This window comes from Vulpes lagopus, chromosome 3 (genome assembly GCF_018345385.1).
Source record: "Vulpes lagopus strain Blue_001 chromosome 3, ASM1834538v1, whole genome shotgun sequence".
NCBI lineage: Eukaryota > Metazoa > Chordata > Mammalia > Carnivora > Canidae > Vulpes > Vulpes lagopus.
This window is the reverse complement of record NC_054826.1, coordinates 97,531,029-97,558,952: the sequence shown is the minus strand read 5'-3', so window position 1 is coordinate 97,558,952 and position 27,924 is coordinate 97,531,029. Positions and strand designations below refer to the sequence as shown.

The following is a 27,924-nucleotide window of genomic DNA, read 5'->3' as shown; positions in this document are numbered from 1 at the left end:
CCTCGCTGAGTGCAGAGCAGAGCTCAGGCTCAGGTTTCGATCCCACGACCCTAAGATCACAACCTGAGCCAAAATCAAGAATCAGACACCTAACCGACTGAGCCTCCCAGATGCCCCAAAGTCTTTATTTTTCCTCCAAATAAAATGACCAGTCTTCGTATTCTTAAATGACCAGTCTCTTTCTTCCCCCGCTGACCAAGATGCCATGATTTATCCTATACTAAATTCCCATACATATTTAGGTCCCTGTCCAGGCTTTTTCTCCCTTCCATTGCTCTGTCTTCACTCACTAGTAATCCAGTGTTGTGATCCTTGAGAGTTTCACCCGTGTTTTAATTTCTGGTAGGGACATTCACTACTCATTGCTCTTTTCTTTCTTTCTTTTTTTCAAAAGCATTTTCCTGAGTTTTCTGGTTTGTTCATATCTTCCTTTCTACTTTAATATCTTCTTGCCCTACTGAAAAAAAAAGTCCTGCTGGTATGTTTCATTGGGATCGTCTGAAATGTATACTTTAACTTAGGGACAACTGACTTCTTTATGTTGCAGGCTCTTGCAACCCGTGAACATTTCCATGGGATCACAAGTACTTGGCCTAAAGGGTTTTATTTAGCAATGCCTGGGTGGCTCAGTGGTTGAGTGTCTGCCTTGGGCTCAGGTAGTGATCCCAGGGTCCTGGGGATGGAGTCTTGCATCAGGCACCCCGCAGCGAGCCTGTTTCTCCCTCTGTCTATGTCTCTGCCTCTGTGTCTCTCATAAATAAATAAAATCTAAAAAAAGGGGGGGAGGGGGCCTTTAACTCCTTCAGCAAAGTGCACACCTCCCTGTGCTGTGCTCCTATTACACACGCATGCCTTTCACAGGCTTACTGACCATGCACATTAAGGTCACTGCGGCCGCTGGCTAACCTCTGTCTCCCACGCTGGACTGGGGGGGGGTGTTCTTACTCCTTTCTTTCCTCGAGGCATGGCACAGAGCTCATGCTCGGTAAATGTTTACCCCCTTCTCCAGCTCTGAAATGTCCCGCCCACAGCATCTATTCCACCTGCCTTCCTACCTGCTCAGCTTCCTGCATGGACCAGTGCAGTGGCTCCCAAGTCCCCTCCGTTTGCAAGGAGGGCTGCATTTGTCAGCCTGGCTATGTGCTCAGTGGGCAGCAGTGTGTGCCCAGGAGTCAGTGCGGCTGCACGGATGACTATGGCAGCACCTTCCCAGTGAGTGGGGACAGGAAGCAGGGGTGGGGACACCTCAAGGTTGACATATTCTCCTTCCCTGAACTCTGTCAGCTTGGGGCACCCATGTCTCTACGGCAGGCCCCAGGGTATGTGGGCTGGTGACAGGGCTGGGTGTTGTCCAGCCAGGCCTGGGCTGGAGGGTGCGTGGTTTGGGTTTTGGAACTGAGGAATCCAAACAACTGGGATGGGGCGTGGTATCGCAGAAGAAGTGTGGTCTTGTATTGAATCCTGTGGGTACCACTCACCAGTCAGGGGACCTGTAACCTCTGTTTTGTCATCTGTAAGATGGGTACTTCCTGAACAATGTATGTAAAACAACAAATGTGATGCCACTGGGAGGGACATTAGGGACATCAGGGGACAGGGGACATGTAACGGCCTCTGGCCCGGGCCAACACAGCCATTCAGACTGCAGACCTAGGCTGAGCAGGCGAGAGGAAGGGGACTGACCCTTCCCTCCTCACTGCCCAGTTCTGCCTGTGTCTTCTCTAGGAAGGTGAGACCTGGATTGCCATTCACTGCACCAGAAGCTGTTCTTGCACTGAAGGAAGTGTTCACTGCCAGCAGTTCTCTTGCCCTGCTGGCTCGCATTGTGAGCCCAAACTGGGTGGCGTTGGCAGCTGTGAATTGAACAGTAAGAGGGGCCATCGGGGAGGTGGAGCAAGAGGCAGGGCTGGAAGGGGCTAAGGCTGGAGAGGTCTGGAGAGGAAGGGGCCTCATGCGGGCTCTCACCAGCTCTGCAGCCGACTCTGGGATTTGCTATCTTAAGGGCAAAAAAGAAGGAATGGGACCAGGTTTTTAAAGAATTTTATTTTATTTAAATTTATTTATGATAGTCACAGAGAGAGAGAGAGAGGCAGAGACACAGGCAGAGGGAGAAGCAGGCTCCATGCACCGGGAGCCCAACGTGGGACTCAATCCCAAGTCTCCAGGATCGCGCCCTGAGCCAAAGGCAGGCGCCAAACTGCTGCACCACCCAGGGATCCCGGGACCAGGTTTTTAATTGGGGCTAGGGAGAGATGAGGTTGAAGATCAAGTGTCCAGAGAGCCCACGGCTAAGGGAGGCAGGGGGGTGACCGGAGACATCAGGGTCACAGAGGGATTCTGGTGGTTGTTGTATCTGGGCAGCATCCCTTCTCAGTGTTGGCTCTTCTTGGCAGGGTCGGAACAATGCTCCATTTACGGGGACCCCCATTACCGTACGTTTGATGGCCTCGGCTACCTCTTCCGGGGCCGCATGACCTACACTCTGATAAAGACCGTAGACGTGCTCCCTGCTGAGGTGGTGCCTCTGGTCGTGGAGGGGCGCAACAAAGTGTATTCGTCCTGGAGCCCGGTCTTCCTGCACGAAATCATCGTGATTGTCTACGGCTTCACAGTCCAGCTCCAGGCTGATCTGCAGCTTGTGGTAAGAGCCAGACCAGGCCAGGAGGGTCAGGGGAGGCAGGCCGGCCCGCGGGAGGCCGGTGAAAACAGGTGAAGCCGGGACTCTGTGTTCCCCAGGAAGTTCCTGGCCAAGGTGCCTGCCTCGTTATCAAAGTCAGAAGCAGTGCTATGCTCATGTCGTGGGCAGGGGCAGAGAAGGGCAGTGGGAGCAAAAGGCTGGAGAGAGAGAAGGAGAGAACGCATGGTGCAAGGGTGGAGGCGGGCTGAGATAGTACTGGGGGCGTCCACTCTGTCCCACTGTGTTGCAAGACTATGGCTGCGAGGGAGCAGACCTCAGGGAGGGGAGGCCTTTGCTGTGAGGGATGGCAAAGACTACTACGGTATCGCGTCCCACACAATGACAGCACTCAGATACCGAGCTGCACAGAGGGTCAGGTTGACTCTCCGTGGCTTCTGTCTTCCTTGTCCAGGTCAACAACCAGAAAATGGCCATCCCCTTCACGCCCAGCAACCATCTGCATGTTACCATGCGGGGCCATCGCCTATATCTGATAACCGACTTCAAGATGATTGTCACCTTTGATGGAGGCAAAAACGCAGGTACCTGAGAGTGGGGATAGGAAGGAGAGGGGGCATGCTTAGGACGAGGCCGGGCAAACCCCACCGTCAGCGGGCCAGCCATGGTGAGGAGACCCCTGCATGGGACTGGGACCCCACGCTCCAGGGGAGGGGCCAGGAGGGCTGGAGAGGTGGTGGGGAGCCTCACTTCTGAACATCCCTTCCTCCTACAGTCATCACGCTGCCCAATATGTATAAGAAGCTGGTACTTGGCCTGTGTGGGAACTTCGATGGGAACAAAAGGAATGACTTTATGCTGCCCAATGGCACTGTCACTGACAGCCTTGTCAGCTTTAGCCACAGTTGGGAGGTACAGAAGATCACGGGAGGTGATCTCGCCCGCTTCTCAAGGTGAGAGGGCTGGGGCTCTGAGCAGGGAGGCTGGGCCCTAGAGAGGGGAGCATCAGCCGGTAGCTGTCCACTCCCTCTTACCTCATCTCCTCAGCAGAGGAGGACACCTGAGGGTGAGAGCCCGGGACTTGCCTGATCTTCTTATCCTGCCATTGCATCTTGGACCGATTGTGGGGACACTGGCCCTGCTGACCCCAGGCTGTGTCCGTGCCTTTCCACTCTTCCTCCCCAGGTCTCCCCAAGTTCACGGTCCTCATGGGTCTCACCTGGCGCCCTCTTGTTCTCTGCCCCAGGGCCATTCAAGAGAAGGAAGAGAAGGAAGAGGAGGAGTTAGGCCTCCAGGCATCAGAATGCAGCATGGAGCAGCTGCAGCTCATCAATAGCACCCAGGCGTGTAGGGTGCTGGTGGACCCCTATGGACCCTTTGCTGCCTGTCATCAGACTGTGGCCCCGGGGCCTTTCCAGGAGTGAGTCAAGGGCCCAGGCACGGGGGACTGGCCTTTCTTTGGGTCCTGCTGCCAGTTCTGGGATCCGAACTCTGTTTGGCTCACTTCTTTCTCTCTGTGGCTTCAGTTCCTGTGACACCCCTCCCCACACACACTCACACACACACGCACACACGCACACACTGCCTGACATCTTCCTGCTGGGGCTTCCAGGTCCTCTTCTGCAGGGCCGGGTCTCCTCGCCTCCCCATCTCTGACAGCCCCTCACCTGTCCTGCTGCCCCCAGGCACTGTATGTTTGATCTGTGTGCCGCCCGGAACCCCAAAGAGCAGGAGGAACTGCGCTGCCAGGTCCTCAGCGGGTACGCCATCATCTGCCAGGAGGCGGGCGCCACCCTGGCCAGTTGGCGGAACCACACCCACTGTGGTGAGGCACTGACCTTCCCCAGCAGCTGGTCCCCCACCCTCTTGGCCATTCCTGCCATCCGATGCACTCTGCGCCCCCACCCTTGTCCCCTTTGGGCTTCCCCTACCCGCCCCCCGACTCACCCTGTGTCCTCCCAAGCCACCCTCCCTCTCTGCCCCACCCAGGAAGGCACACCCTCCACCCCCCCCACCCCCCATCAGTCCATCCTGCTCCTCCTAGCCAGTGCCCAGCTTTGCTCCTTCACTCCCTTAGCACACCTTAATGTCAGACAGAAAGACACCCACAGCTGGCCCACTCTTCTGGCCTTGGCTTCTATCAAGCTCTGTGTTCTGGTGGCTGACCTTGTGCCCCCATCCGGCTGCCAGCCCCACATTCCCCGAACCTGTCAGGTAGGCCCCAGCCCGGCCACCATGCTCACTATGACTTTCCCATCAGCCTTGGCATGTCCGGCCAACACCGTCTATCAGAGCTGTATGACACCATGCCCAGCCTCCTGTGCCAACCTGGCAGCCCCCAGGGACTGTGAGGGGCCCTGCGTGGAAGGCTGTGCCAGCCTCCCCGGCTATGTCTATAGCGGTGCCTGGAGCCTTCCCCTGGCCCACTGCGGCTGCACCAACAACGGCGTCTACTACCAGGTGGGCGCTGGGAGGGGAGGCCTGATGGGGGCAGGAGAGCTGGGCAAGCGAGGAAAAGCCAGATGGCCTCCTCCTGGCCTTTCTCCCCCTCTAGCGTGGTGACAGCTTTGTGACTGAGGACTGCTCCCAGCGCTGCACCTGTGCCAGCTCTGGTGTGCTGCTGTGTGAGCCACTGAGCTGCCGTGCTGGGGAGATATGCACCCTGGGGAACCTCACTCGTGGCTGCTTCCGAGGTGAGCCCAGACCTCCCCATTGCTTCAAGCTGCCGCCCCCGCTTTGAGTGGGGTTGGGGGTGCTTCACAGAGGATCGTCCCTCCTGGTCCTGTGCTCGAGACCCTCCCCCTTGCTGTCAGGAAGTTTACCACTCAATCCAGCTCTTGCTTCCTTTTTTGGGAAGCACAGAGGGAGGAAAGAGCTGCTATCTGCTAGGCTCAGTGCTGGTGCCTTTTCCTGGCATTAGCTTTCTATGACCTCCCCTCTGTCTGGCTGCAGGTATCCTCCTAGAACCCTCTATAACTCCCTTCATCCTCACAGAGAGCCCGTGTCTACAGAACCCCTGTCAGAATGATGGGCGGTGCCAGGAGCAGGGAACCCACTTCACCTGTGAGTGTGAGCTTGGTTATGGGGGACACCTCTGTACAGAGTCTCGGAATGTGCCACCTCCCCGAAAACCGGGTAAGAACTTCACCCCAGGCCCTGTGTCCTCACAGCCCCTTCCCTACCACCAGCTGCTGGAGCATTACTCCATATATAGAACATTAATGTATAATAGATATCTATTATAGGTCTATAACATTTTAGTATATATGCTGCCGAAGGAAGTACTATAGGTCTATAACAGATAGATAGTATATTATTAATATAATGTACATTATATAAAACATAATAGTATAACATGATCCCTAGAAATCAGCAGAATGAGGGCTCTCAAAGAATCTGAGTCCCTGTACCCGTCCCCTACTGATGTACAGTAGCCCCTGCTAATCTGTGCAGAGTCCTTGCCAAGACCCCATCCAATCACAGACCATACTGAACCCCATGCTTTTTCCTACATGTACATACTAATGATGATGTTTTATTCACAAGTTAGGCACAATGAGAGATTAACAGCAATGACAAAATAGAACAATTATAACCATAGACTGTAATCAAAGTCACTCTATTGTGGTCTTTCTCCCAAACTATCCAATTGTATTGCACTCTCCCTTCTTGTGATGATGGTGAGGTGAGGGAATGAATTGGGGTGAATGATCGAGGCCCTGTGCTGCTGCATTAGGCTACTGTTGACCTTGTGAGGCTGTGTCAGGAGGAGGACCATCTGCTTCTGCACCATGGGTTATGGTGGGTGGCTGAGCCTGTGGAAAACCAAGCTCTCGGTGAGGGAGGACTGCTGTACTCTGGGATCCTCTCTCTGAAGCCCAGCTCTCTTCTCTAGTTTTTTTTTTCTCTCTTTTCTAGTCTTGCTTCACCCCACTCTCATTTCCCCATTTTGTGTCCCACCAAAACCTTTCCCAGTAACTTTTATTTTCTCTCCTCTTCCAAAACTAGACTTCTCTTGAGCCTCAGGGCCAGTGGTTTTCACCAGCTTTATTTCCCCTCAGAGTGGGCCAGGGTGGGGTGGGGGTGGCTTTTTCAATCTGTTCCTTTCAGGACTTCCCCCTCCTCCACCCTCCACCCCAACCCCCTGCCACCCCCTATCCAGAGATTTAGATTCAGTAAGTCTGGAGTGGGCCCAGACATCTGTATTTTTAACAAGCTCCTGAGTGACTGATGGAAATGATCCCAGGGCTGCTCTTTGAGAAGCACTGGCCAAGATGGTACCCTGGACTTGAGGGGACCAGCTGGCTGAACATCCTCCTTAACAAGGCTGATGAGAGTTGTGTGTTCAGAGACACAATAGGATCCTAGGGGTATGGTGCTGAGGCCTTGGAGCAACAGCCTTCTGGAGGAAGACCTAGTCCCACCCAGAAAATTAGGAGCTGCTGTCCTTTCTGGGTGGCCACTTAGGATCCAAAGGGAGTGTCTCCTCCCCCGTGTCTTCTATCCCATGTCCCTATGTTCTGTCCCCTGCACCCCAGAAGCATCCAACTTTGTGGCCATCCTGTTGGGGATGCTTCTACCAGTGCTGGTCTTAGTGCCTGCCGTGACCAGGGCATGTGTTTCCAGGAAGAAGAGGAGGAGGAAGAGGTGAGTTCTGGGAAAGGGGATGAGCAGGGGTGGGTGAGGATGAGTCAGCAGGGGAGCGGGCACCAACCCTTCTCTGTTCCCCACAACCCCCAGGGAGAAAACGCAGAGCTAGAGCAGAGGCAGACTGGCAGACACTGGTGAGAACCATCCCCACCCCAGAACTCCAGCAGCTGGAAGCTGAGTCTGCCTCTGATACAGGTTTGCTCGTTTTCTCCTCAGATTTTGTTCTAGAACATACCCTTCAAGCCCCTCAGTTTTGAATTGTCCTCAAAAAATGAGAGAAAATAAAATGTATTTTTTTTAATGTTATTCATTTGAGAGAGAGAGAGAAACAGTGAGAAAGAGAGAACTTGAGCAGGGGTGGGGGGCAGCAGGGGAGGAAGGCAGAGGGAGAAGTGGACCCACCCCCTGATGCTGGATCCTGGGACTCCAGGATCATGACCTGAGCTGAAGGCAGACCCTTAACTGAGCCACCCAGGAGCCCCTAAAATGTATTTTTGAAATGTGAATTTCCATGATTGTGGTAGAGGAAGGGTCTTGGGGGTGAGATAGGAGCGAGGCTCACAAGTGTGCGGGAGGTCGGGGAGGACTACAGCTAGGTGCCTGCAAAAGTGTCCTGGGTGGAGGGGGACCGGAGGGGGACCGAGGTTGGGCTGTTCTTGGCCTGTTCTTTGGACAAAGCTGCTTGGGGGTGAGGCTTCCAGCCCTCCAGCCTCTGGAAACAGGAGAAAAAGCTGCACTGTCCCTCTTCACAGGAATCCAGGGCTAGTGGAAGGTGATCCTGGACCCTGACATTTTTTTTTTTCTTTTTAAAAGATTTTATTTATTCATGACACAGAGAGGCAGAGACATAAAGGGAGAAACAGGCTTCCTGTGGGGAGCCCAATGCAGGACTTGATCCCAGAACTCCGGTATCATGACCTGAGCCGAAGGCAGACGCTCAACCGCTGAGCCACCTAGACATCTCTAACGATGAGATCTAATCACTGGGTGCAGGCTAAGGATGGGGAATGTAGCTTTTTAGGAAGGGCAAGACTGCCTGTGACCCTCAGGAGGCCCCCACCTTCTGCACACATACCTTTCTCCAAAGGGTCTAGGGGTTACTATAGCAACTGCTGGTGGGATCCAGGGTGCCCAGGAGTTTGTGCCCGATCCTAGCAGGGCTGGCCGGCTCACCTCAGCCTGAGGCCAAAGGGCAAACATTCTGACCCCTCTCCCAGGGTCCCACACCGCCCATCAGGCAGGTCCTAGCTTGTGGGTGGGGGTGATCAGGTTTGAAGATCCCAAGGGATGGGGGATGCCAAAGCAGGCAAGACACTGGGTTCTGTACTTATTCTCTGAGATGACTTTGCAGCTGCCTGTTTAAGGAATAGAGGTCCCACCTGGGTGGGGGAGGGCCCTGGGTAGGGAGAGATGGCCCCTGACCAGGCTAGCAGCAGGGTGTAGCCCATGCTCTAGAGCTGGGCACGCCTGGAGGGCCCCATGAGCTGGCCATGCTTTAGCCTGGGCATTGTGAGCCTCCTTGCTACACACCTACCCCCACTTGAGCTCCCTTCACTTCATCTTTGACCTTTTGTCTCTGTTACTCATCTGTACCCTGTCCCCTTGACCTCTGCTCCCCTCAAGAACTAAGGTCACCTTATCTAGCTCAGATGTCTGGTTGGCAGGGGAAAGGGGTGGCTGGGGCTGGCATCCTCCAGATAGGCCTCCTGGACCCGGACCCCCTCCATCTTCGGCAGGACAGAGTCCCTCCTGTACCCTCAAGTGTACAAAACGTGGGTGATGGGTCGAGGGAGGGGATAGAGGTTCCAAGGTACTAGGGACTCCAGAAGAGGCTGGTACTGGTAGGAAACCGCAGACAGGATCACCACCCAAGGCTCCCTGGGCCGTGAAGGGTAGAAGCTGTGATTTGAGGTCCTGCAGACCCCAACACAACAGGGGACAGCTGAGGCAGAAACAGCAAGGCTACCCCCGCTAAAGAGCGCTGACCCCTGCAGGTGACCCTGGTATGGGCAGACCAGGAGGGAAGGAACAGAAGACGGGAACAAAGACTCAAAGGGGCTTGACCCCATTGCTGTCTTCCTGTTTGGGAGCAGACACTCAGGTAGTTTCCCTTCCCCTTCCCAAGAGGCTGGGAGAACCTGCCTGGGCAGCACCTTGAAAGGGAGAATTGTCTTCCCGACAGGACTCGGCCCAGCCCAGTGTGTGTGTACCCGTGGGGGGTCCACATCCTTCACTCCAGCTTTCTGGCCCTCCCCCACAGCCCATGCAGACTCTTCCCATTGCCTCCAAAACCAAACCTAGCTGTCAACATCTGGCCTACATCTGGCCCCTTCATCTGAGGGAACCCCTCCACCCCAGCCAATGCCCCCTCTGATGCCCCCTTCTTCCATGTCAAGGGGCTGCAGGGTGGGGCTATAAGCTCAAAGCTTCCCTAGTCTCCCACGGCCCCCTACCAGGGCTGGGGAACCAGGACAGGGGAGGGAGAGAGAGCCCCACCCCGGAGGTGCCCCGGGCTCTTGGCAGAGCCATCTGGAGCCGTTAGAAGCAGCTGCCAATGACTCATCTCCCACTGCCCCCACCCCACCCCCTCAAACACACCCTGGGGCCAGGAAGCAAGCCCGCAGCCCCCCACAGCCCTGTCTCCAGACCTCCAACCACTCCCCCATACCCAGGTCCCCCACTCCCAAATACTCCAGGACTGCAAAGCTTCCCATTTTCTTTTATTTATACAAAAAAAAATTGTTTTAAATATAATTTAAGAACCCCTCCAAGCACCGGTGTCTGTCTCTAGTTTCTACCACCACCTCCCCCCCCCCAACTCCCCCTCATGGACACAGCGCGAGGGTACTTGGGGGCAGGAATGTGTCTGGGAGCTGTGGTGTGAGCAAGGCACTGTTCTGGAAACAGACACGATGAGTTCCTGTTTCACCCTGGGCAAAGGAGACAATAATGAAACAGGCCCCCCCAACACAGAAAGTTATGACAAAGACAGCAGAAAAACAAACAACAAAAAACAACAAAAAAGGAGTTGGGGCAGGAAAAATAAGACAGAAACAAAAAATAAAACAAAAACCTTCAATATGAAGGCAGCAGATGGGGGAGGGGGCATTTACAAGGGGAAACTGAGTTCGGGAAGACAGCAGCAAGGTTGGGACATCCAGGTCCAATGATTTGGTCCCTGGGCCACGACGCCCCTTCCTGCCTCCCGCCACAGCGCGACGCGCTCCGCTCCCGAGCTCACAGGCTGGTCACCCTCTTCTCTTTGGTCTGCAGGGCAGTGCATTGGCCCTTCATGGTGAGGGGGGCACGTGAGGCCCTAGCTGGGGATCAGAGGGAGGCTGCGGGAATCCTGCCGACCATTCCGGGGAAGCTGGCAGATTACAGGCGCTTCCTCTCTGGTCACACCCAGTCCCGAGAGACCAGCTTCCCGCCTGGGGGGCATGTGATTCCTACGCTCCTATGGCAGAATCCCCAAATCCTGCCTCTCAAAATTGCCAGCTCCCCACCCCCACGGGTTCAAAGTGCAATCCAACGGGGCCCAGGTATAGAGGCCCCTTTGGTCCCCATCCGACTCTGCCCCAGGAAGAAGGGGAGCTGTGTCCCCAAGCTGCGAGTGCCCGCCGCTCTGGAGCAGTGGGGCCAGGCAAGCAGGTGCAGGTCAGTACTGGGGGGCTGGTGCTCCTGACCCGCCTGGGGCTCCAGGCTTGGCCTGGGACTTCATGTGCTGGACGCTGGCCAGGATTTTCTTCTGGTGTCCCGCCAGAGTGACTCCAATTCGGAGCAGGTCCCTGGGGAAAAAGGGAGAGCTAGGTGAGGCCACAGCGCTCCTGGGGAGGCTCTTAGCTCCAGACACCACGCCCCGCCTCAGGACCGTCAGCCAATCAGAGGGCCAGCAGGGGAGGGGCACACGTCATTAGTTGCCAACAGGGGCGGGCAGTTTCCAGAGGCTTTAGGAGCAGGAGGCGGACAGTCCTTCTACGCAGCCGCAGTAGAGGGTGGGGCTAGGTATCCGAGCCTGGCTGGCCAGAGGTGGGAGGTGGGGGGCTGCCGCTTGGGGCTCCAGCAAGGATTAGGGAAAGGCAGAGAAATCAGCGAGGAGGAACGAATGAGAGAAAAGCGCACAAAATGAGGTTGGGGGAAGGGGCTGCACAGATTGCTCTAGAGGAGAAAGAAGTCAGAAGGAAAAGGCCTGAGAGAGGAAGAGCGGGTAGGGAGGAAGGGGCGGGTGGAGGGAAAACGAGCAGCGGAGCAGCCGCCACCCGCCACCCCCCACCCCCATCCTGAGGCCTGGAGCCTGAGATAAGGGAAAAAGGCAACGGTGGGGGTGGGAAATGGAGAGTAAGGACCAGTGTCAGGGCGTTGCTGGAACAAGGGAGGGAGCAAGGGGCCCATGACCTACCCAGTGGGGGGGGGGGGGGGGGCAGAGGGGCACGCCTCCCACTCTCTGGTTCCAGATTTCTCTTCCTTCCATGTGTTATTCAAACCTGGGCTGAGAAGACAGCCTGGGCGGGACATGGGAAGGCAGAAACGTAGAAAACCAGAAAGGCCAAAGAGGCAAACACAGTGTTTGGGAGGCATTGGAACCATAAAACCATTTAACATTAAAGTTGGAAATGATCTCTGAAACCTAATCCAACCTTCTCCTCTTATGGGTGGGAAAACAGCCAGAGTTGACACTTTGTTAATGTGAGAGCAGAGTCTGGAATGTAGATAGATGCACCAAGATAGATACCCATGGCAGGACAGGAGCAGGATGGCCCAGGGGTGAGGTAGGCACTGCTGGCCCGGAAGATCCCCTGGGCTCTCAGCCCCCAGGGGCTGTTACTTTAGGGGTGCTCTCAATAACAGAATTGGCACCAGGAGGTGCCCTCAAAGGTTCCTGCTAAACTCGCCAGCCTGATTCTGGCCCCCAGGTACCCCTTAGACTGCTTGGCTTTCAACCACCATGACTTACTCAGCAGAGATCTGGCTGACCAGTTCGAAGGAGCCAAAGCCAGCAGCTGCAAAACTTTCTTCGTATCGTCCCATCTTGATGGCTCGAAGCCACTCACCCACGGAGCCAAAAGCTGAGTAGTGAGGCTGCCGCTGATCCAGGAGTGGGTGTGAGGCCCTGTAAGGCAAGGATGGAGAAGGGTGCACTGAGTTCCCAGGCTACGTCAAGGTGGGGACTTTGCACCCAGACTTGGAGCAGTGGACAGGGACAACGAACAAGCCCACATAACGCCAGAGGGCTGGATACTTCTGAGGGGGAAGGAAGGGTTCTCGAGTGATGGCAGAGTGCAGGAAGGAGGCCCACCCTCCGGGGTCCTCACCCGCCATTCTCCCTGGCCACAATTTTGAGACTGGCCGGGTTCCGGATCATCTTGTCAAGGGCGCTGACCACCTGGGGGAAGCGGGGCCGTGCATTCCGGTCCTTCTGCCAACAGTCCAGCATGAGCTGGTGCAGGGAAGTGGGGCAGTCTGGGGGCGGGGGCAGCCGGTAGTCCTGTTCAATGGCATTGATCACCTAGAATGACAGGTAGAAGCACTGGGTGAGGATCTCCCAGGGAGAACAAGGATGCCAAAGGACCCCCAGAAGATGGTGACTTAGCAAATGCTGGGAGAGGTGCCATAGACCAGAGAATGGCAGATCCAGGGTCCTCCTGGCTGGGGCCAAAGCTGGCTGGGGCTTGATGCCCCAGTGGCTCTTGGGCCATGATCTAGATGAGTAACTTCCCAACCCTGCCCTCCTCCTCCGTGTCCTTCTGTGACCAGATATGCTGTATGAAAGTCTTGGATACAGAAACAACTCTATTTTGTGCCTCAAGGACCCAACAGTGATGAGCTCTCTGGGGACTCCACTCACTACCCCATATCCCCAGTGAGAGAACGTTCAGGAAAGCTTGGTGGGACCATGGGACACTTACATCCTGATTGCTCATGTCCCAGTATGGCCGTTCTCCAAAGGACATGACCTCCCACATCACAATTCCGTAGCTCCACGCATCACTAGCAGATGTGAACTTCCGGAAGGCAATGGCCTCGGGGGCTGTCCATCGGATGGGAATCTTTCCACCCTAAAGATGGAAGAGGAAAAGGTGAGCTGAGGAACTTATTGGACCCAGGCATTCTACCCCCTGCCTTTACCTTTTCCCCAGGTCTCCCTTCTCTCTGCAATTCAGACACGCAGCCCTTCAACTCTCTTCTTTTCCTGGACACTGGAAGTTGGGTTCCCTACCTAAGCTGACTGTCCTCTCCCTGGTCTGTGCCTATATCCTGTCCCTGAACTGGAACTACCAATCCCTCCGCATCCCACCTTTCCAACCTTCCCTCCCCACCTGCGTCTAAGAACCCAGTTCATACTTGGGTCCCCTAGCCTCACCAGAGAGCTTGTATAGGTGGGATCAGAAGAGTTCTCCTCCAGGAACCGGGAAAGCCCAAAGTCAGACACCTTGCAGACAAGATTGCTGTTGACCAGGATGTTGCGGGCAGCCAGGTCTCGATGGACATAGCTCATTTCAGCAAGGTACCGCATGCCAGAGGCGATGCCCCGAAGCATGCCCACCAGCTGGATGACAGTGAACTGCCCATCATTGAGCTGGAGATCGGACAGGGGAGAGGGCAGTTAGGGCAGCTCACCTGCCATTCCCCTGGTCTTCCACCCCCTAAACCTTATCTGCCACTTGAAGACCCATCTCACACTCACCTGCAGGGCAGGCCTGCTGACTTCCCAGGTAAGTCCCCTGCTTTTCTCTTACCCTGAGCTCTCAGCTCTCACTGCACTAACCTGACACGACACTTAAGATTATAAGGAGGGGGGCAGCCTGGGTGGCTCAGTGGTTTAGTGCCACCTTTGGCCCGGGGCCTGATCCTGGAGACCCAGGATCAGGTCCTGCATTAGGCTCCCTGCATGGAGCCTGCTTCTCCCTCTGACTGTGTCTCTGCCTCTCTCTCTCTCTCTCTGTCTCTCATGAATAAATAATAAATAAGTAAAATCTTAAAAGAAAAAAAAGATTATAAGAAGGGGCTCCTGGGTGGCTCATCGGTTAAGCATGCTTCTTGATTTCGGCTCAGGTCATGATCTCAGGGTTGTGAGATCAAGCCCCTCATCCACACTCATCACAGAGTCTGCTTAACGATTCTCTCTCCCTCTGCCTCTGCCCCTCCCCTCCACCTGGTCTTGCTCACACTTTCTCATGCTTTCTCTCTCTCCGAAGTAAATAAATAAATCTTAAAAAAGATTGTAAGGAGATTGCTTTAACATTTTCTTCTATTTAGTCTAGTACAGAGCTCTACGTCCAAGGCATACTCAACAAATGCTTTTGATCTAAGTATGTTCTTTTATGACAGCAACAGAGTTCCGACAGTTGGAGTGTGCTCTGGGCAGTCTACAGGTATAGATGCATTTGAACTGAACCAGAGCATTCTTGCTCAGCCCTTTTGGACCAAGCTGTATGTAGCTTGCGAGACACTGAGACAGCACCAAAACCAAGACAGAAAGTTTGACCTTGACCTTTACAGAGTCTATTCTCACCAGATAAGCCAGCCAGCCAGTCACAGTGAAAGAATCCCATCTTCTTGGGGATCCCTGGGTGGCTCAGTGGTTTAGTACCTGCCTTCGGCCCAGGGCATAATCCTGGAGTCCTGGGATGGAGTCCCATATCGGGCTCCCTGCATGGAGCCTGCTTCTCCTTCTGCCTGTGTCTCTGCCTCTCTCTCTCTCTGTGTCTCTCATGAATAAATAAATAAAATCTTAAAAAAAAAAAAAAAGAATCCCATCTTCTGGGTTCAGCAAGCATGCAGGGACCCTTGGCAGCCATAGTGCCAGGGTCAGAGTCCAAAACCTGAATTCTGAACCTGTCCTCCAAGCCTGTACCTTCTCCAGGCCTGGAATCTCACCTTGTGGAAACACCGCTGGCCAGATGCTCAGGCCAGACTCCGGAGTCTCTGTGATTCCTCTCTCCCTCACCTGCCACTTACAATCCATCAGGAGGTTTCTGTTGGACCTGCCTCCAAAACATGTCCCAAATCCAGCTACTTCTCCCTACCCAGCTGCAACCCTTACACCTCAAAGGACTGTAGGTCTCCTCACTGGCTCCTGGCTCTTGCTCCCTAACACCACCAAAAGGAGCTCCTAAAACCACCTCCCTCCAGCTGAAATCCCTCCAAAGCCTTCCCCTTGAACTTCTAATCAAATCTAAATTCCTTACTAAGGTCACGAGATTCATGTGGTCTGACCACCATGTACATCGAGATCTACCTCTGCTCCTCTGCTTGGGTTAATTTCACTGGCCTTTCTGCCATTTTTTAAAAAGATTTATTTATTTATTTGACAGAGAGAGCAAGTATGTGTATGAGCAGGGGGAAGGGCAGAGGGAGGACAAGCAGACTCCCCACTGCTCAGGGAGCCTGACTTGGAGCTTAATACCAGGACCCCAAGATCATGATCTGAGCTAAAGTCAGATGCTTTAACTGACCGAGCCGCCTAGGCCTTTCTGCTTCTTGAATATGTCGGGTTCCTGCCCACTCTGGTTCCCCTAGTGTGCTTCTCCCTCCCATCCGCTCATGGTTGGCTCTTTCCCATCTACCCAAATATTATTTCTTTTTTTTTTAAGATTTTATTTATTTATTCATGAGAGACACACACAGACAGAAAGAGAGACGGAGACAGAGAGAGACAGAGACACAGGCAGAGGGAGAAGCAGGCTCCATGCAGGGAGCCTGATGGTGGGACTCGATCCTGGGTCTCCAGGATCATGCCCTGGGCTGAAGGCAGATGCTAAACCGCTGAGCCACCTGGCTGCCCCCCAAATATCATTTCTTCTAAAATAGACCCCTTTCCCCTCCTGGGAACTGGACCTTTGTCTGATACCAATGGAACAGACTCTTATGTTGACAGTGGAAGGTCAGGCTGTTATCACAATACTCAGGGCCTGCCTTGGCAGCTGTCCTGGTAACAGCCAGGTAGCCTATCTCTGGTTGGGGTGCCATGCAAGATACACAGCATCCCTGATGTAGGCTGGCCATGGATATTTATTTTTGGACTTATTAGAACATTAGATATATCTTCCCTTAAAGGAACTAGAGAAACAAGGTAAATGACCCCACAGGGAAGAGGCTGATAAATCCAGAAGGTGAGACATTCAAGGGGATGAGGCCCAGCTTTTCAGCATGTCAGGATCACAATAAGGGACTGCCCTGGATTTTGAAGAGGCTCAAAAAAAAAAAAAAAAAAAAAAAGCCACCAGGTGCAATGTTTGATCGTGAACTGGACCCCAGTTTGGAGAAACCAGGAGAAGAGCTGTGTGGGGGGACAGCTAGGGAAATGGGAATGTTAACTGGGTATTGGATGATCCCAAGGAAGCATCATAATTCTGTTAAATGTAATGCTATTTTACTCTGTAGGAAGATGTTTTGCTTTTTTAAAAAGGATATAAAGTTGAGAAAATAAAATAGTATTGAGTAAAACCTGTTAAAGTGACAAAAATAAAGTAAGCTCTTCCCCATCATCTCTAGTCACTTCTCCAAAGTATTTGTTTTCTTTTTTCTTATTTTTTTTCTTAAAGATTTTATTTATTTATTCATGACAGAGAGAGAGAGAGAGAGGCAGGGACACAGGCAGAGGGAGAAGCAGGCTCCATGCAGGGAGCCCAATGTGGGACTCAATCCCAGGTCTCCAGGATCAGGCCCCGGGTTGAAAACAGCGCTAAACCGCTGAACCACCAGGGCTGCCCTGTTTTTTAAAAGCTTGTTTGTCTCCACCACACTGTCAAGTGCAGAGATGTTCATGGCTTTATTCCCAAGACCTAGGACAATGGCTGAGGCACCAGATGGTGCTCAGGAAGTATTTGTCAAGAGGACAAATGACCACCCCTCCAAATCCCGGGTCTGCTGGCCCCACAGACAGGACTTTTCCACTCAGAGACACAGGAAAGGCCAGTCCTGGGAACTCAAGCTGTCCTGGGAACTCCCTCCAGGGAGAACAAAGGGCATTGAGGGTATGATGTGCACCCTACCACCTGTCCTGGTTCTGAGCTCCTTGGCTGTGCTGGGGGAATATGGGAGGACGCGGGAGGCTAGGGGCCAGGGGCTTACCCGCAGGAAGGAGTCCAGAGCGCCATTCTCCATGAACTCCGTGAGGATCATGACAGGCACGCTGTTGGTGACCACGCCCTCCAGGCGGATGATGTTAGGATGCTCGAACTGGCCCATGATGGAGGCCTCACTCAGGAACTCCCGCCGCTGCCGCTCTGTGTAGCCCCCTTTCAGGGTCTTGATAGCCACACAGCTCTCTTTCTTCCCTGGGGCCTTGAGCCGCCCCCGGCACACCTCGCCAAACTCACCTTCAGAAAGGATGCCAAGAGTCAGCCCTGCTTCGTGCCCCCCACCCTCCGACTCCCCAGCCCAGACTCTGGATGTCCACCTTCCCTCTCACCTGCACCGATCACCTCCTCAATCTTGACATAGGAAACGTCAATCTCTTTTGCAAATTCCCTCACAGCCTCATTGGGGTCTTCATAAGTGAAGGGGTCAATATAGACCTTAGTACCTGAGAAATTGTGTGGGCTCCCATTAACTGAGAGGTAGCCTCCCCCTGCACTCAGATGCCCAGATTCCCACCTCTTGCCCCAGTCCCGTTTCCCTCAGGACAGGCCTACCCACCGTGCCCGATGAGGTACTGTCCATGCTTGTCTGAGTACTCAGCTTCTCTCCCGTTGCTCTGCTTCCTGTGGCCGACGGGAAAGAAACGGTAAATGGACTCAACACATCTCGAGTTCCCAGAGGAACAGGATGGGCACAGGAGGAGCAGGGGCGGGGAGGTCAGAAAAGCTTCCAAGGGGAAATAAGTATTCTGAGGGCACGGAAGGAGGCTTCCCTGGAGCAAGAGGGTAGTTGGTCATCTACATGGGCCTCCCCACGGGCCTCCAGGTGCCCAGAGTCCTTACCTGAGGCAGAGAACAGCAATGACAATGACCACCAGGACCAGCACCACACCCACGACGGCTGTGCCCGCGATCAGGGCCAGCTGCTCCCGCCAGCTCTCGTTCTCTGGGACAGAAAAACCCGCGATCAGAAGCTGACGGCCCCCAGGGACCCTGCAACCAGCTGCAAGGCTTGAGGTGTGTTCTCCTGAGACCAAATTGCTTTCCAGCGGTGTGGGCACCTCCGCAAGGAAGTTTCCCAGCCTTGTTACAGCCAGAGCAGGCTTGATTTTGTTCAGTTATAAATAGTGGTGACCACAGAAGGTCCCAGAAGCTAAAAATGAAAAGGTCCGTTAACCAAAACGTGGAAGTAACTCAGATGTCCGTCAACAGATGAAATGGACAAATGGACAAATAAAACAGGCTACCGCTATACGATGGAATATCTTCCAGCCATAAAAAGCGCTACACACCCCAAATGTGGATGAACCTGGCACATGTGCCCAGTGAAGGAAGAAGCTGCAGTGTAGGACTCCATTTGTATGAAATACCCAGAAGAGGCAAAGCCATAAACACAGAAGGCAAATTTGTGTTTGCCAGGGGCGCGGGTGATTGAGGGAGTATCTTTCCTTGGATGCTGTGTATCCTAAAATTAATTGTGGCAATAGTCACACAACTCTTGACATATGAAAAGCCACTCTAAATGGGTGAATTATTGTATGGTATGTGAATCATGCCTCAAACCGTTCAAAGGTTTGAAAGTCTCTCAGCCAACAAGCATATTATAATGAATCAGTGTCACCTCCGGGCTTCCCGTATGGAGCCTGCTTCTCCCTCTGCCTGTGTCTCTGCCTCTCTCTGTGTGTGGCTCTTGTGAATAAATAAATAAAATCTTTAAAAAAAATAGGTGTCACCTCAGTTCACCCTTTGGAGGCTGTGAGAGAGACCTCGTGCTATTTCCAATCTGGGGAGGCAGGGTGGGGCTTAAGGGTCAGGCTTTGGCGGAGAGTCACACAGCTGGAAAGCCACTGGGCAGGTCTTCCCTCCGTGCTGCTGGTTTGGTTTCTGCAGCCTATGCTCCCCTCCGCAGGCCAAAATGCCTCAGGGCTGATGGAGCACGAGAATGTGACTTCAGGGGTCCTTCGAGGGCACAGGCAAGGCCCCCTATGCGATGGAGGGGCAGTACCCTGGCCGAAGCCCTGGTCCCGGGGCTCACCGTCCAGCTGGGTCTGGCTGTGGTGCTCCTGGCCAAAGGGCCCGTAGCCGGCCTCAGAGCGTGCCCGCACCTGGACCAGGTAGCTGGCTCCCCGTTTCAGCCCCCGCAGCTCTGCCCGGTTTTCCGACGTCTTCAGGAACCGCACGCTGCTGGGGCCCTCTGTGCCCTGTCCCAGAGGCGGAAGGGTTGGCCGTAAGCCAGGGCTCTCTGGTTTCTTTTTTTTCTTTTCTTTTTTTGGGGGGGGGCTCTCTGGTTTCCATTGCTCTTCCCACCTCTCTCCCTCCCAGACCCTGTGTCCCTGTCTCTGCATCGTGGTTCTGCTATGTGGCAAGTGTTTGGCTTTCGTTATAGCATTTAATCCTCACAGCAATTCTGTGGGGTCGGTATTATTACTACAACTGTTTTATATTGGGGATGTTGGACTCAGGGAGGCCAAGGGGGCTGGCCCAACGTCACACAGCTAGTACTCAGCACAGCTGAAATTCAAACACTTCTCAGATCCCTGTAATTCAGCCAGCCCCCAGAACACATCCCACGGCCCACCCAAACCCTAGGGGCGAGTCCGGGTCTCACCTTCTCATGATACTTGACCTCATAGTCCAGCACAGCTCCGCTGGGGGCCCGGGGAACAGCCCAGGCCAAGCTCAAGCTGCTGGGCGATGACCGTGTCACCCGGATGTCGGACACTGGGGGTGGTACTGTGAGGGAGACGACCCATTAGGGTATTTACACACGGCAAGTCTTTTAACTTTCCCAGCTCTGCTTCTGCTGGCTACACTTGTCTCAGATCTCCAGCTGCTCCCGCTGACTCTCTGCCCCGTCCTGAAGTCTGCACCTCTTTTTACTCTTCTGCCTGCCTCTCGCCCTGCAAGTCCTGACGTTCCATGCTTCCCAGCGACCCCACTGTCCTGCCCCTGCCTTTTTCCCTTCAGGCCATCTGCATCCCTCCCAGCTGACCACCGGCTCCCCATCTCACCCTCACGGTCAGTGGTGACATTCACAGCCTCAAATGGGACAGGTCCAGTGGCCAGAGAGGACACCCCGTTCAAGGCGGTGACCTCGAAGGTGTAGGTGAAATCTGGACGCAGCCCACGAACTGCCACCCAGGGTTCCACAAGGTCCCGGGGGCCAGGGTCAAAAGTCAGGTCTCCTCCGCAGGGTGTACAGGACCCCCCAGGGCGGCACTCCCGGCAGCGCAGAGCATAGGTGAGATCCTCTCGGCCCCCGGACTCCAGGGGGGCACTCCACTCCAGGCGCAGGGAGGAGCCATTCAGGCGGGGAACCACACTTCTGGGAGCAGAGGGTGGCGCTGCGGGACACCAGGGAGGCAGAGGCTGACTCAAGCATCAGGGAAGCACCTCGAGGTACACAGGTATCCTCACTGGCTTCTTATCTTGGCTGGGCATCAGCAGGCCAGGGCCAATAGGAGGAAGGCTGGGGAGGCTGGGGGCTATGGTAGGTGTCCACCCGCCACCTCAGGGGTCACTGGTCACTTACTGGTACAGGGCGCTCCCCGGAAATCTGTGCGGGCCCTGAAGTACCCAATGCGGCACTGGCACATGGGTGAGCCAATGGTGTTGGAGTGGCTGTTGGCTGGACACGGCTGACAGGACCCCTCCCCGGACAAGGGCTTGAAGGTGCCTTGGGCACAGGCTGAAAGAGAGACAATGATTATCGAAAACATTCAGCTGCTCTTAAGGGTGCATGGAGTGCAAAGTGGGGTGCAGGGAGGGAAGAACTCAAAAACCTAACATCTAAGAGAAGAAGGAGACCCTCCCTACAAATCAGGGATTTGAAGCTTTGTTGACCTCAACACTACCACCCAGCCACTGCCACACCCTGTGGCTGCCAGGTGAAACCAAGAGGCCCCTGCTCAGAACTATGTTTTTAAATGCAAACCACAGGGGTACCTGGGTGGCTCAGTCAGTTGAGCATCTTGACTTCAGCTCAGGTCATGATCTTGGGGTCCTGGTATCGAGCAAGGAGCCTGTTTCTCCTTCTATCCCTGCCCCTCCCCCTGCTTGTGCATGCGTGCTCTCTCTCTCTCTCATATAAATAAATAGAGTATTCAAAAAACGGATGCCTGGGTGGCCCGGCGGTTAAACATCTGCCTTCACTGAGTGTCTGCCTTCCGCTCAGGGCACGATTCTGGGTCTGGGGATCAAGTCCCCCATCGGGCTCCCTGCAGAAAGCCTGCTTCTCCCTCTGTGTCTCTGTGTCTTTCATGAATAAATAAATAAAATCTTAAAAAAAAAAACATTCAAAAGATAAAATAAATGCACACCACAAAACACAGAGGATCACAAAGAAAACCAAGTGAATTGAAATGCAATGACCAGGGGCAGCCTGGGTAGCTCAGCAGTTTAGCACAGCTTTCAGCCCAGGGCCTAATCCTGAAAACCCAGGATCGAGTCCCATGTCAGGCTCCTGCATGGAGCCTGCTTCTCCCTCTGCCTCTCTCTCTCTGTGTCTCTCATGAATAAATAAATAAAATCTTAAAAAAAAAAAATAAAGAAACCCATAATGAGCAAGAAATAGAGACTATAGATGCTTTTGCCCTCAAAGTCCAACAAGGTCCCCCCATGCTGAGGACACCCTTGCATCCCTCATACAGAAAGATGTGAAACATAATGAGGAGAAAGAGGGTGGAAGAGCTCAGACCTATGCTGGGGCTCTGAAACGGGACCTCTGCGTGCCCTTGAGAATGAACAATGTTCAAAATGGAAATTCGATTGAATCCAAGAGTGAGGGTACAGGACCCTCCCCACACGGATGTGCGGCAAGCTGTACGGAAAGGACACCAGCCCTTACCTCGGCACCTGGTATTCCCCTCTGCGGCCTCGAAGCCAGCAGCACAGCTGCAGCCCGTGACCGGCTGCTCAGCCCACTGGCCATCCTCCCGGCAGTAGAGGCTGGGGCTGGGGCCAGGAGTGGGGACGGCATCGGCTACACAGCTCCCTGCCACAGGCACCACAAGCTCCCGAGGCACCGTCTCCGGGAAGTATGTGAGGTTCACAGTCAGTTGGGAGCACTTCTTATAGAAGAGGTGCAGGGAGAGCAGGGCCATGCAGGCACCCTGGTCCTGGAAGGCCAGGTAGAAGCCAGCCTTGGTGAGTGGGCCCAGACGCAGCGTCTTGATGTTCACCTTCCCTGTTGCCTCAGCCCCAGGGCGCTTCCGGGTCAGGTGCTCAGCAGCCACGGTGTCCACCTGCCAGGTGAGGAAAGAGACTCATTGCAGCTGTCCTCCACTCCCCAAAGACCCGGTAGGTGGGCTATTCTCGTCTTCCCAGCTCACCCTGCCCTGATCACCTCAGTTCCTCTTCCAGAGCCATTTTGCTACCTTTCCCAGCATGACCTAACATTCCCCATTGACACTTACTGAGGTCCTATGATGTGTCCAGCCTCCATCCTGTACTCCCTTTCTGTTCACTCATCCTACAGACATTTATCAACACCTACTCCGAGCCGGTCCCTGGGCTTGGAGCCAAGGAAACCAAAATGAAGGTAATAGGTGTTAAAAGCATGATAAGATCTATGACAGGTGGGACGCCTGGGTGGCTCAGCAGTTAAGCATCTGCCTTTGGCTCAGGGTGTGATCCTGGAGCCCCGGGATCGAGTCCCACATCGGGCTCCCTGCATGGAGCCTGCTTCTCCCTCTGCCTGTGTCTCTGCCTCTCTCTCTCTCTCTCTCTCTCTGTGTCTCCCATGAATAAATAAATAAAATCTTTGAAAAGGAAAAAAAAAGATCTATGACAGGTAAAGTGCCTATGACAGGGCAGGCACCACAGCAGAGGCATCCCAGGGGAGCTGAAGCTTCTGAGACAAGTAGGAATTGGGTAGAAGGAACAGAAAGGAGGCATTTTGGGGTGAGGCATCAGCAGATGCATAAAAGGTCTCTTCATGAAAGGCAACGTGTACTCGGAGAATGTGGGACGTGGCAGAGGGTGGCCTCGACAACCTCCCTGGGGGCCAGGGTGGCAGCTCAACCCCACATAGTAGACCACGTTCTTCCCTCCCCGGACTGGAGCCTCCTGCTTCCAGGCCCCAGTGTCCCGGCCCAGGACCCTGGAAGCTCATCTGAGACTACAGACCCAGCCCAGCCCCACACTGGCCCACCGCTGCACCCCATGTGCCCATGTACCTTGATATAGGGGTTCTCCATCCAGGCTGGTGTGAAGGCTGTGGCTGTGTCAGCATCACTCTCAAAGTAGAAGACGGTGAAGGTCTCCTTGCAGGAGCGGCCAGCCCGCGTCAGGGAGAGGCACTCAAGCATGGTGAAGCGGAGTGTGGCGTACACGTGGACAGCTCCACGGCGCGGGACCCAGCCAGTGCGCAGCCAGTGGGCCAGACCTGGTGCCCGTTGCACATCACACACCTCGTAGGTCCGAACGCTGTGCTGCTCCTCATCCAGGCCACTCAGCTCCTCCCACTGTGGGGAGCAGGGGGTCAGTTTATGGAGGGGAGGTCCGTGGGAGGTTGCCTGTGCTAGACGGAGGGGACCTCTGAGAGCAAAAGGGCTCAGAGAACATCTGTTCCAGCTGATGGCATGCACAGTGGGCCAGCATGGACACTCCTTGTCCCTCCTCCCTCATCCCTCCAAGTCCCAGCCCCTGGGCCCAGCTGTTACCTGCCCATCCACCTGAGGGAACGTGACCCACTTCAGATCGGCAGTTTCCAACTTTGTGTTCAATAGAGTCTCTAAGACAGACAGACAAATGAACAGATGGACAGTCAGCACTGGAGGAGAGACGCCGGGAAGATTAAATCCCTGGGAATTGCCTGAGACAGGTGGGTCCTCTTGGCTCCAAGCTGGTGCAACTGGGGCCAGGTGAGTGGAGAGAGGAACAGGGGAGCAAGCCCTGCCCTCCACTGCTCCCCCTTCTCAGCTTTTTTTCTGAGTGCCAACCCCACCTCTAACAGCTGGCAGGCACCCAGCTACCCTCTCAGGACTCCGAGATCTAGACCTCTGAGAACTGCTGGTCCCTGAGAAGAGGAGAAGATCCAAGCAGCTCAGGCAGGGTTGAACTAGACCCTGGACCTGGCATGACCTGAGAAGGGCAAAGACCTGTAGGCACGGGGATACCCCTCCTTACAGGGCCAGCCGTGTGGCCAACCCATGGTCCCTTCCCTATATTCAAAGTAGCTGCCTCCTTCCCCCCAACTCCACCCCTCTTTTCTGGGCCCACACCCCCTTTTTGGACCAAACCCTCCAGGCCTTCAGATCCTGGAGGGTGGTACTGAGCTCATAAGGTCCAGCCCTACTCCCCCACGCCCCTCCCCCACCCTCTGCCCCGCCCCCCCCAAGAGCTCACTGCTGTCAGAGGAGGAAGTGCTGGAGGCCAGGACTCTTGGGTTCCTGCCCTGGCCCCTGCCTGCAGAGGCCTCACATCTGGATTTAGTTATGAGAAGGAGAAAGGGAGGAGATTTTAGGGGTGTATGGAGGGGTGAACACACCTGGCTCCGCCTGGGTCTCGTGGGAGGGGTGTAGGGTGGAGGGAGGGTGGGGCTCTGGCGGAAAGGGGGGATTAGGAGAAACATCACAGGCCCTGGCAGTGCAGGGTGGAGGGAGGGCAGGGGAATCCCCAGGGAGGCCCGTGCCATGTGGGGGACCCCCAGCAGATCCAGCAGCACACCTGGGAGCAGGTCCTCCCCACGTTCCTCCCCCCTCAGGCTCCTGCTCCGTGGGGGCTGTGGGAGAGGAGGGAAGGGAAGGTGGGTGGGTGGGGCAGGCAGCCTCCTCCCAGGGACTAAATGATGTCCACCGGAGGGCAAGGGGTCAGGCAGGACCCCCAGCCTGCCTGAGATGAGGCCTGGGTCCCCCGGAGGGGGGGGTGGCAGGAGCCAGCCCAGCACGCTGGGGACAGGATGCCCGGGTTCTGGGAAGGGGTGGCTAGAGGCTGCCGTCTCCACCCTCCATTGTTCCAGCCAGGATAGTGTTTTCCTGTCTCCAATTTACACACTGTCTGTTTCAGGGCTGTCCTCAAGCTCTGAGAGCCTCACTTTCTCTCCTATCTCCGGCTCAGAGACCCTGGTCTGATCTGTCACTTGTCCTGCCTCTCACCTCTCTCCCCCGCCCTCTGTCCACCTCCCTCTCAGAGTGTCGCTGTCCCTTCTCCGTTTTCTATCTCCCGCCTTCCACCTCCATGGGGGCACGTGGCCCCGGGCAGGTGACTTAACGCCTCATTAAGCCTCAGTTTCCCCATCTGTAAAATGGGGGCAACAGTCCCTCTCCCACTGCCAAGCTGTTAGGAAGGTGAAGAAAAGGTAATGGGCTTAGCACTGGCCTCGGGCTTGGGAAGCACTTAAGTGTCAGCATGGAAGCATTCGCCTTTCTCCTTCACCTTTTTTTCCTCTTTTCACCACACTTCGCCCTGGGGAGCTGGGGGGGGGGGCTCTCCCTACTTTGCCTTCCTTCTTCCCTTCTTTCTCAGAGCTGGGCAAGGGTCCCCTCTCCCCATCTCAAGCCTTTGATCCTCGGCCCAGAGCAGCATAGCCCAGGCTGGGGGAGATGGGTTTCTAACTGCTTTTGATTCCTCCTCCTCAGCAGACCCCCACGACCCCCCCCCCACCCCTTTGATTCTAGGCAGTGAAGAGGGGAAGGAGGCAGCTCACTGAAAAGGAGATTAGGGCCTTATGAGAAGGGTTTACAGGGCTCTTGGCTGCCCCTCCAGGGGGTGAGGGGAGGGAAGAGACTTACAGGGGAAGAAACATTTGGGGTGCGGGGGAGGGTATACAGAAAAATCAGAAATTTAGAGATTGGCAGTTAGGCTAAGTTCAGGTGCCATGGGGACTGTGAAGGTCAGTTTCTGCTGGCCTGTAGGGGTGCAGAAAGGGACTTGGGCGGGACTGGTGCCGGGCTGGGGTCTAGACAGCATTTAAAGGGCCAGGGTGCAGCCTGGGGAAACCAGGGAGGGGGGCCTCATTCCAGCAGAGACAGTGGCTCTGGGAGAAATCCCGGCGTTTGGAGAGTGAGTGCAGACGGTGGCCGTCCAGCCAGAGGCGCGGAGAACTGCAGGATCAAGGTGTGAACGCTGAGGAATAGGGGGTGGGGGCAGTTTTCTGGCCTAGCACAAAGTTCTGCCTTGTCTGCAGCAGATCCCAAAAACGTTGCCTCATGTTTGGCAGAAGTGGGAAAAGGGACAGAAACTTTGGAAGATACTGGAGTAGGGGAGAAAGGAAAGGCTGCAAAAGGCGTGCGGAATCAGGGTGAAGAGTCTGGGAAGCTGGGGCAGAGGCACGTCCCGGGACGGAGCTCCACTTCTTCTCTTTCCCAAACAAAAGAAACCTCCACTCCCCGCTGGGCCGCCTCCTCCCCGCCCCCCGCCCGGTCCAGCACTATTGGTCCGAAGTGTTCGGGGTTGGGGTACCGGGGTAGGAGCAGAGTGGCCAGCCCCTTCACTCCGAGGCCCAACTTTGGGGGCCCCTGGAGTGCCGGGGTGCCCCCTGGGAAACTCACCTTCCAAAGCCGCGGCGAGCGAAGCCCAGCAAAGCAGAGCCCGGAGCTCCATGGCGCCGGCTCTCGGGTTGGATCCGATCCGAGCTTGGGGGGCACTAGCCCCCCCAGGTCTGGACGCCCCCCGAGAGTGCAGACACCAACTCCCCGCGTGGGACTCCCAGTCGGGGCCCTCAACGCGGGCCCATGCGGGCGCTCCCGGCACCGGCGCCCAGGTGTGGCCCCGCGTCCCCGCCGCGCGCGCGGGCGGGCGGGGGGCGTCTTCGCACTGGCTGCTCCGAGCGGACGCAGAGCGGGACGTGCCTGGAGTCTGGGTCCCTCCGGGGCCTCGGGGTCCCGCCCCGGCTGGCTCGGGGTGGGCCGGCCGCTCGCGGTCTCCCCCCCTCCCAGGAGTGGTGCTGCTCGCGCCGCCGGGCCGAGGGCGCTCCGCGCCGGCCAGGAGGATGGGAGCCGAGCGGGGACGGAGCGGGAGGGAGGGAGACTGCGGCGCGGGGCCGGGCGGGCCGGGGCTGGGCCGGGTTGGGACTGGGCCGGGCGGCGCCTGGCCGGGGAGGGAGGGCGCGGGGGGCGGGGGAGCTCCCCTCCTCCCCCAGCCGGGGCTCGGCGTGGGGGCCGGGGCGCGCTGATTGGAGCGCGCGCTGCTGAATAATTCATGAGGGAAGCGGAGCGGGGCGCCGAGCGGAGCAGGTCGGGAAGTTGGGAGAAAGTTTGGAGAAGGGGGAGGGGCGGCGGGCGCGGAGCCCGGGGACCGCCCAGACGTGCACCGTGGCCGTGCGCCGTGACGGGGACCGCGCGTGTCGGGGCCGGGGCCCGGGGACCCCCGGGACAGGTCCGGGCCCAGCACGCGGCAGGCAGCCGAGAAGCACATCCAGCAGCCCTGAGGGCCTCCCGGACGTGCGCGCAGATGTACACCGCACGCTCGAAGCCCGCTCCAACCTTCCTGCGGACTTCGGATTCGACTTCTGGATGCGCCCAACGCCACCCTTGACGCAGGGGACCACGTTTGGGGGAAGCTTTTGAGGATGGAGGGTGGCGATTGGGCCTCCAGGCAGCGACCCTAGCTTAGATG

The 27,924-nt window shown here is 55.8% G+C and overlaps 2 protein-coding genes across 2 annotated transcripts in view; one reads left to right on the top strand and one right to left on the bottom strand.

Annotated features, from left to right (window-relative positions):
* The window catches only part of ZAN (zonadhesin), a 38,473-nt gene extending 31,079 nt beyond the window's left edge, over positions 1-7,394 (top strand). Inside the window, exons 37-48 of the mRNA XM_041748513.1 lie at positions 1,010-1,212; positions 1,726-1,867; positions 2,394-2,641; positions 3,090-3,219; positions 3,411-3,588; positions 3,882-4,055; positions 4,321-4,460; positions 4,896-5,095; positions 5,190-5,328; positions 5,630-5,770; positions 7,174-7,282; positions 7,376-7,394. Coding sequence (XP_041604447.1) covers positions 1,010-1,212; positions 1,726-1,867; positions 2,394-2,641; positions 3,090-3,219; positions 3,411-3,588; positions 3,882-4,055; positions 4,321-4,460; positions 4,896-5,095; positions 5,190-5,328; positions 5,630-5,770; positions 7,174-7,282; positions 7,376-7,394 — 1,823 coding nt within the window. The remainder of the gene's footprint in view (positions 1-1,009; positions 1,213-1,725; positions 1,868-2,393; positions 2,642-3,089; positions 3,220-3,410; positions 3,589-3,881; positions 4,056-4,320; positions 4,461-4,895; positions 5,096-5,189; positions 5,329-5,629; positions 5,771-7,173; positions 7,283-7,375) is intronic.
* A 2,590-nt stretch (positions 7,395-9,984) lies between these two features.
* On the bottom strand, positions 9,985-27,365 carry EPHB4 (EPH receptor B4). Its single transcript, XM_041749975.1, has 17 exons — positions 26,859-27,365; positions 24,030-24,100; positions 23,544-23,831; positions 22,214-22,610; positions 20,900-21,055; positions 20,379-20,711; positions 19,976-20,100; positions 19,403-19,568; positions 18,211-18,313; positions 17,927-17,991; positions 17,700-17,813; positions 17,360-17,607; positions 13,647-13,862; positions 13,192-13,341; positions 12,598-12,791; positions 12,240-12,395; positions 9,985-11,073 (listed from the first exon to the last, which is right to left on the bottom strand). The coding sequence occupies exons 1-17, from the start codon at positions 26,908-26,910 to the stop codon at positions 10,944-10,946; spliced, it is 2,964 nt and encodes a 987-aa protein (XP_041605909.1). The 5' UTR covers positions 26,911-27,365; the 3' UTR covers positions 9,985-10,943.
* Between the last annotated feature and the right edge of the window lie 559 nt (positions 27,366-27,924).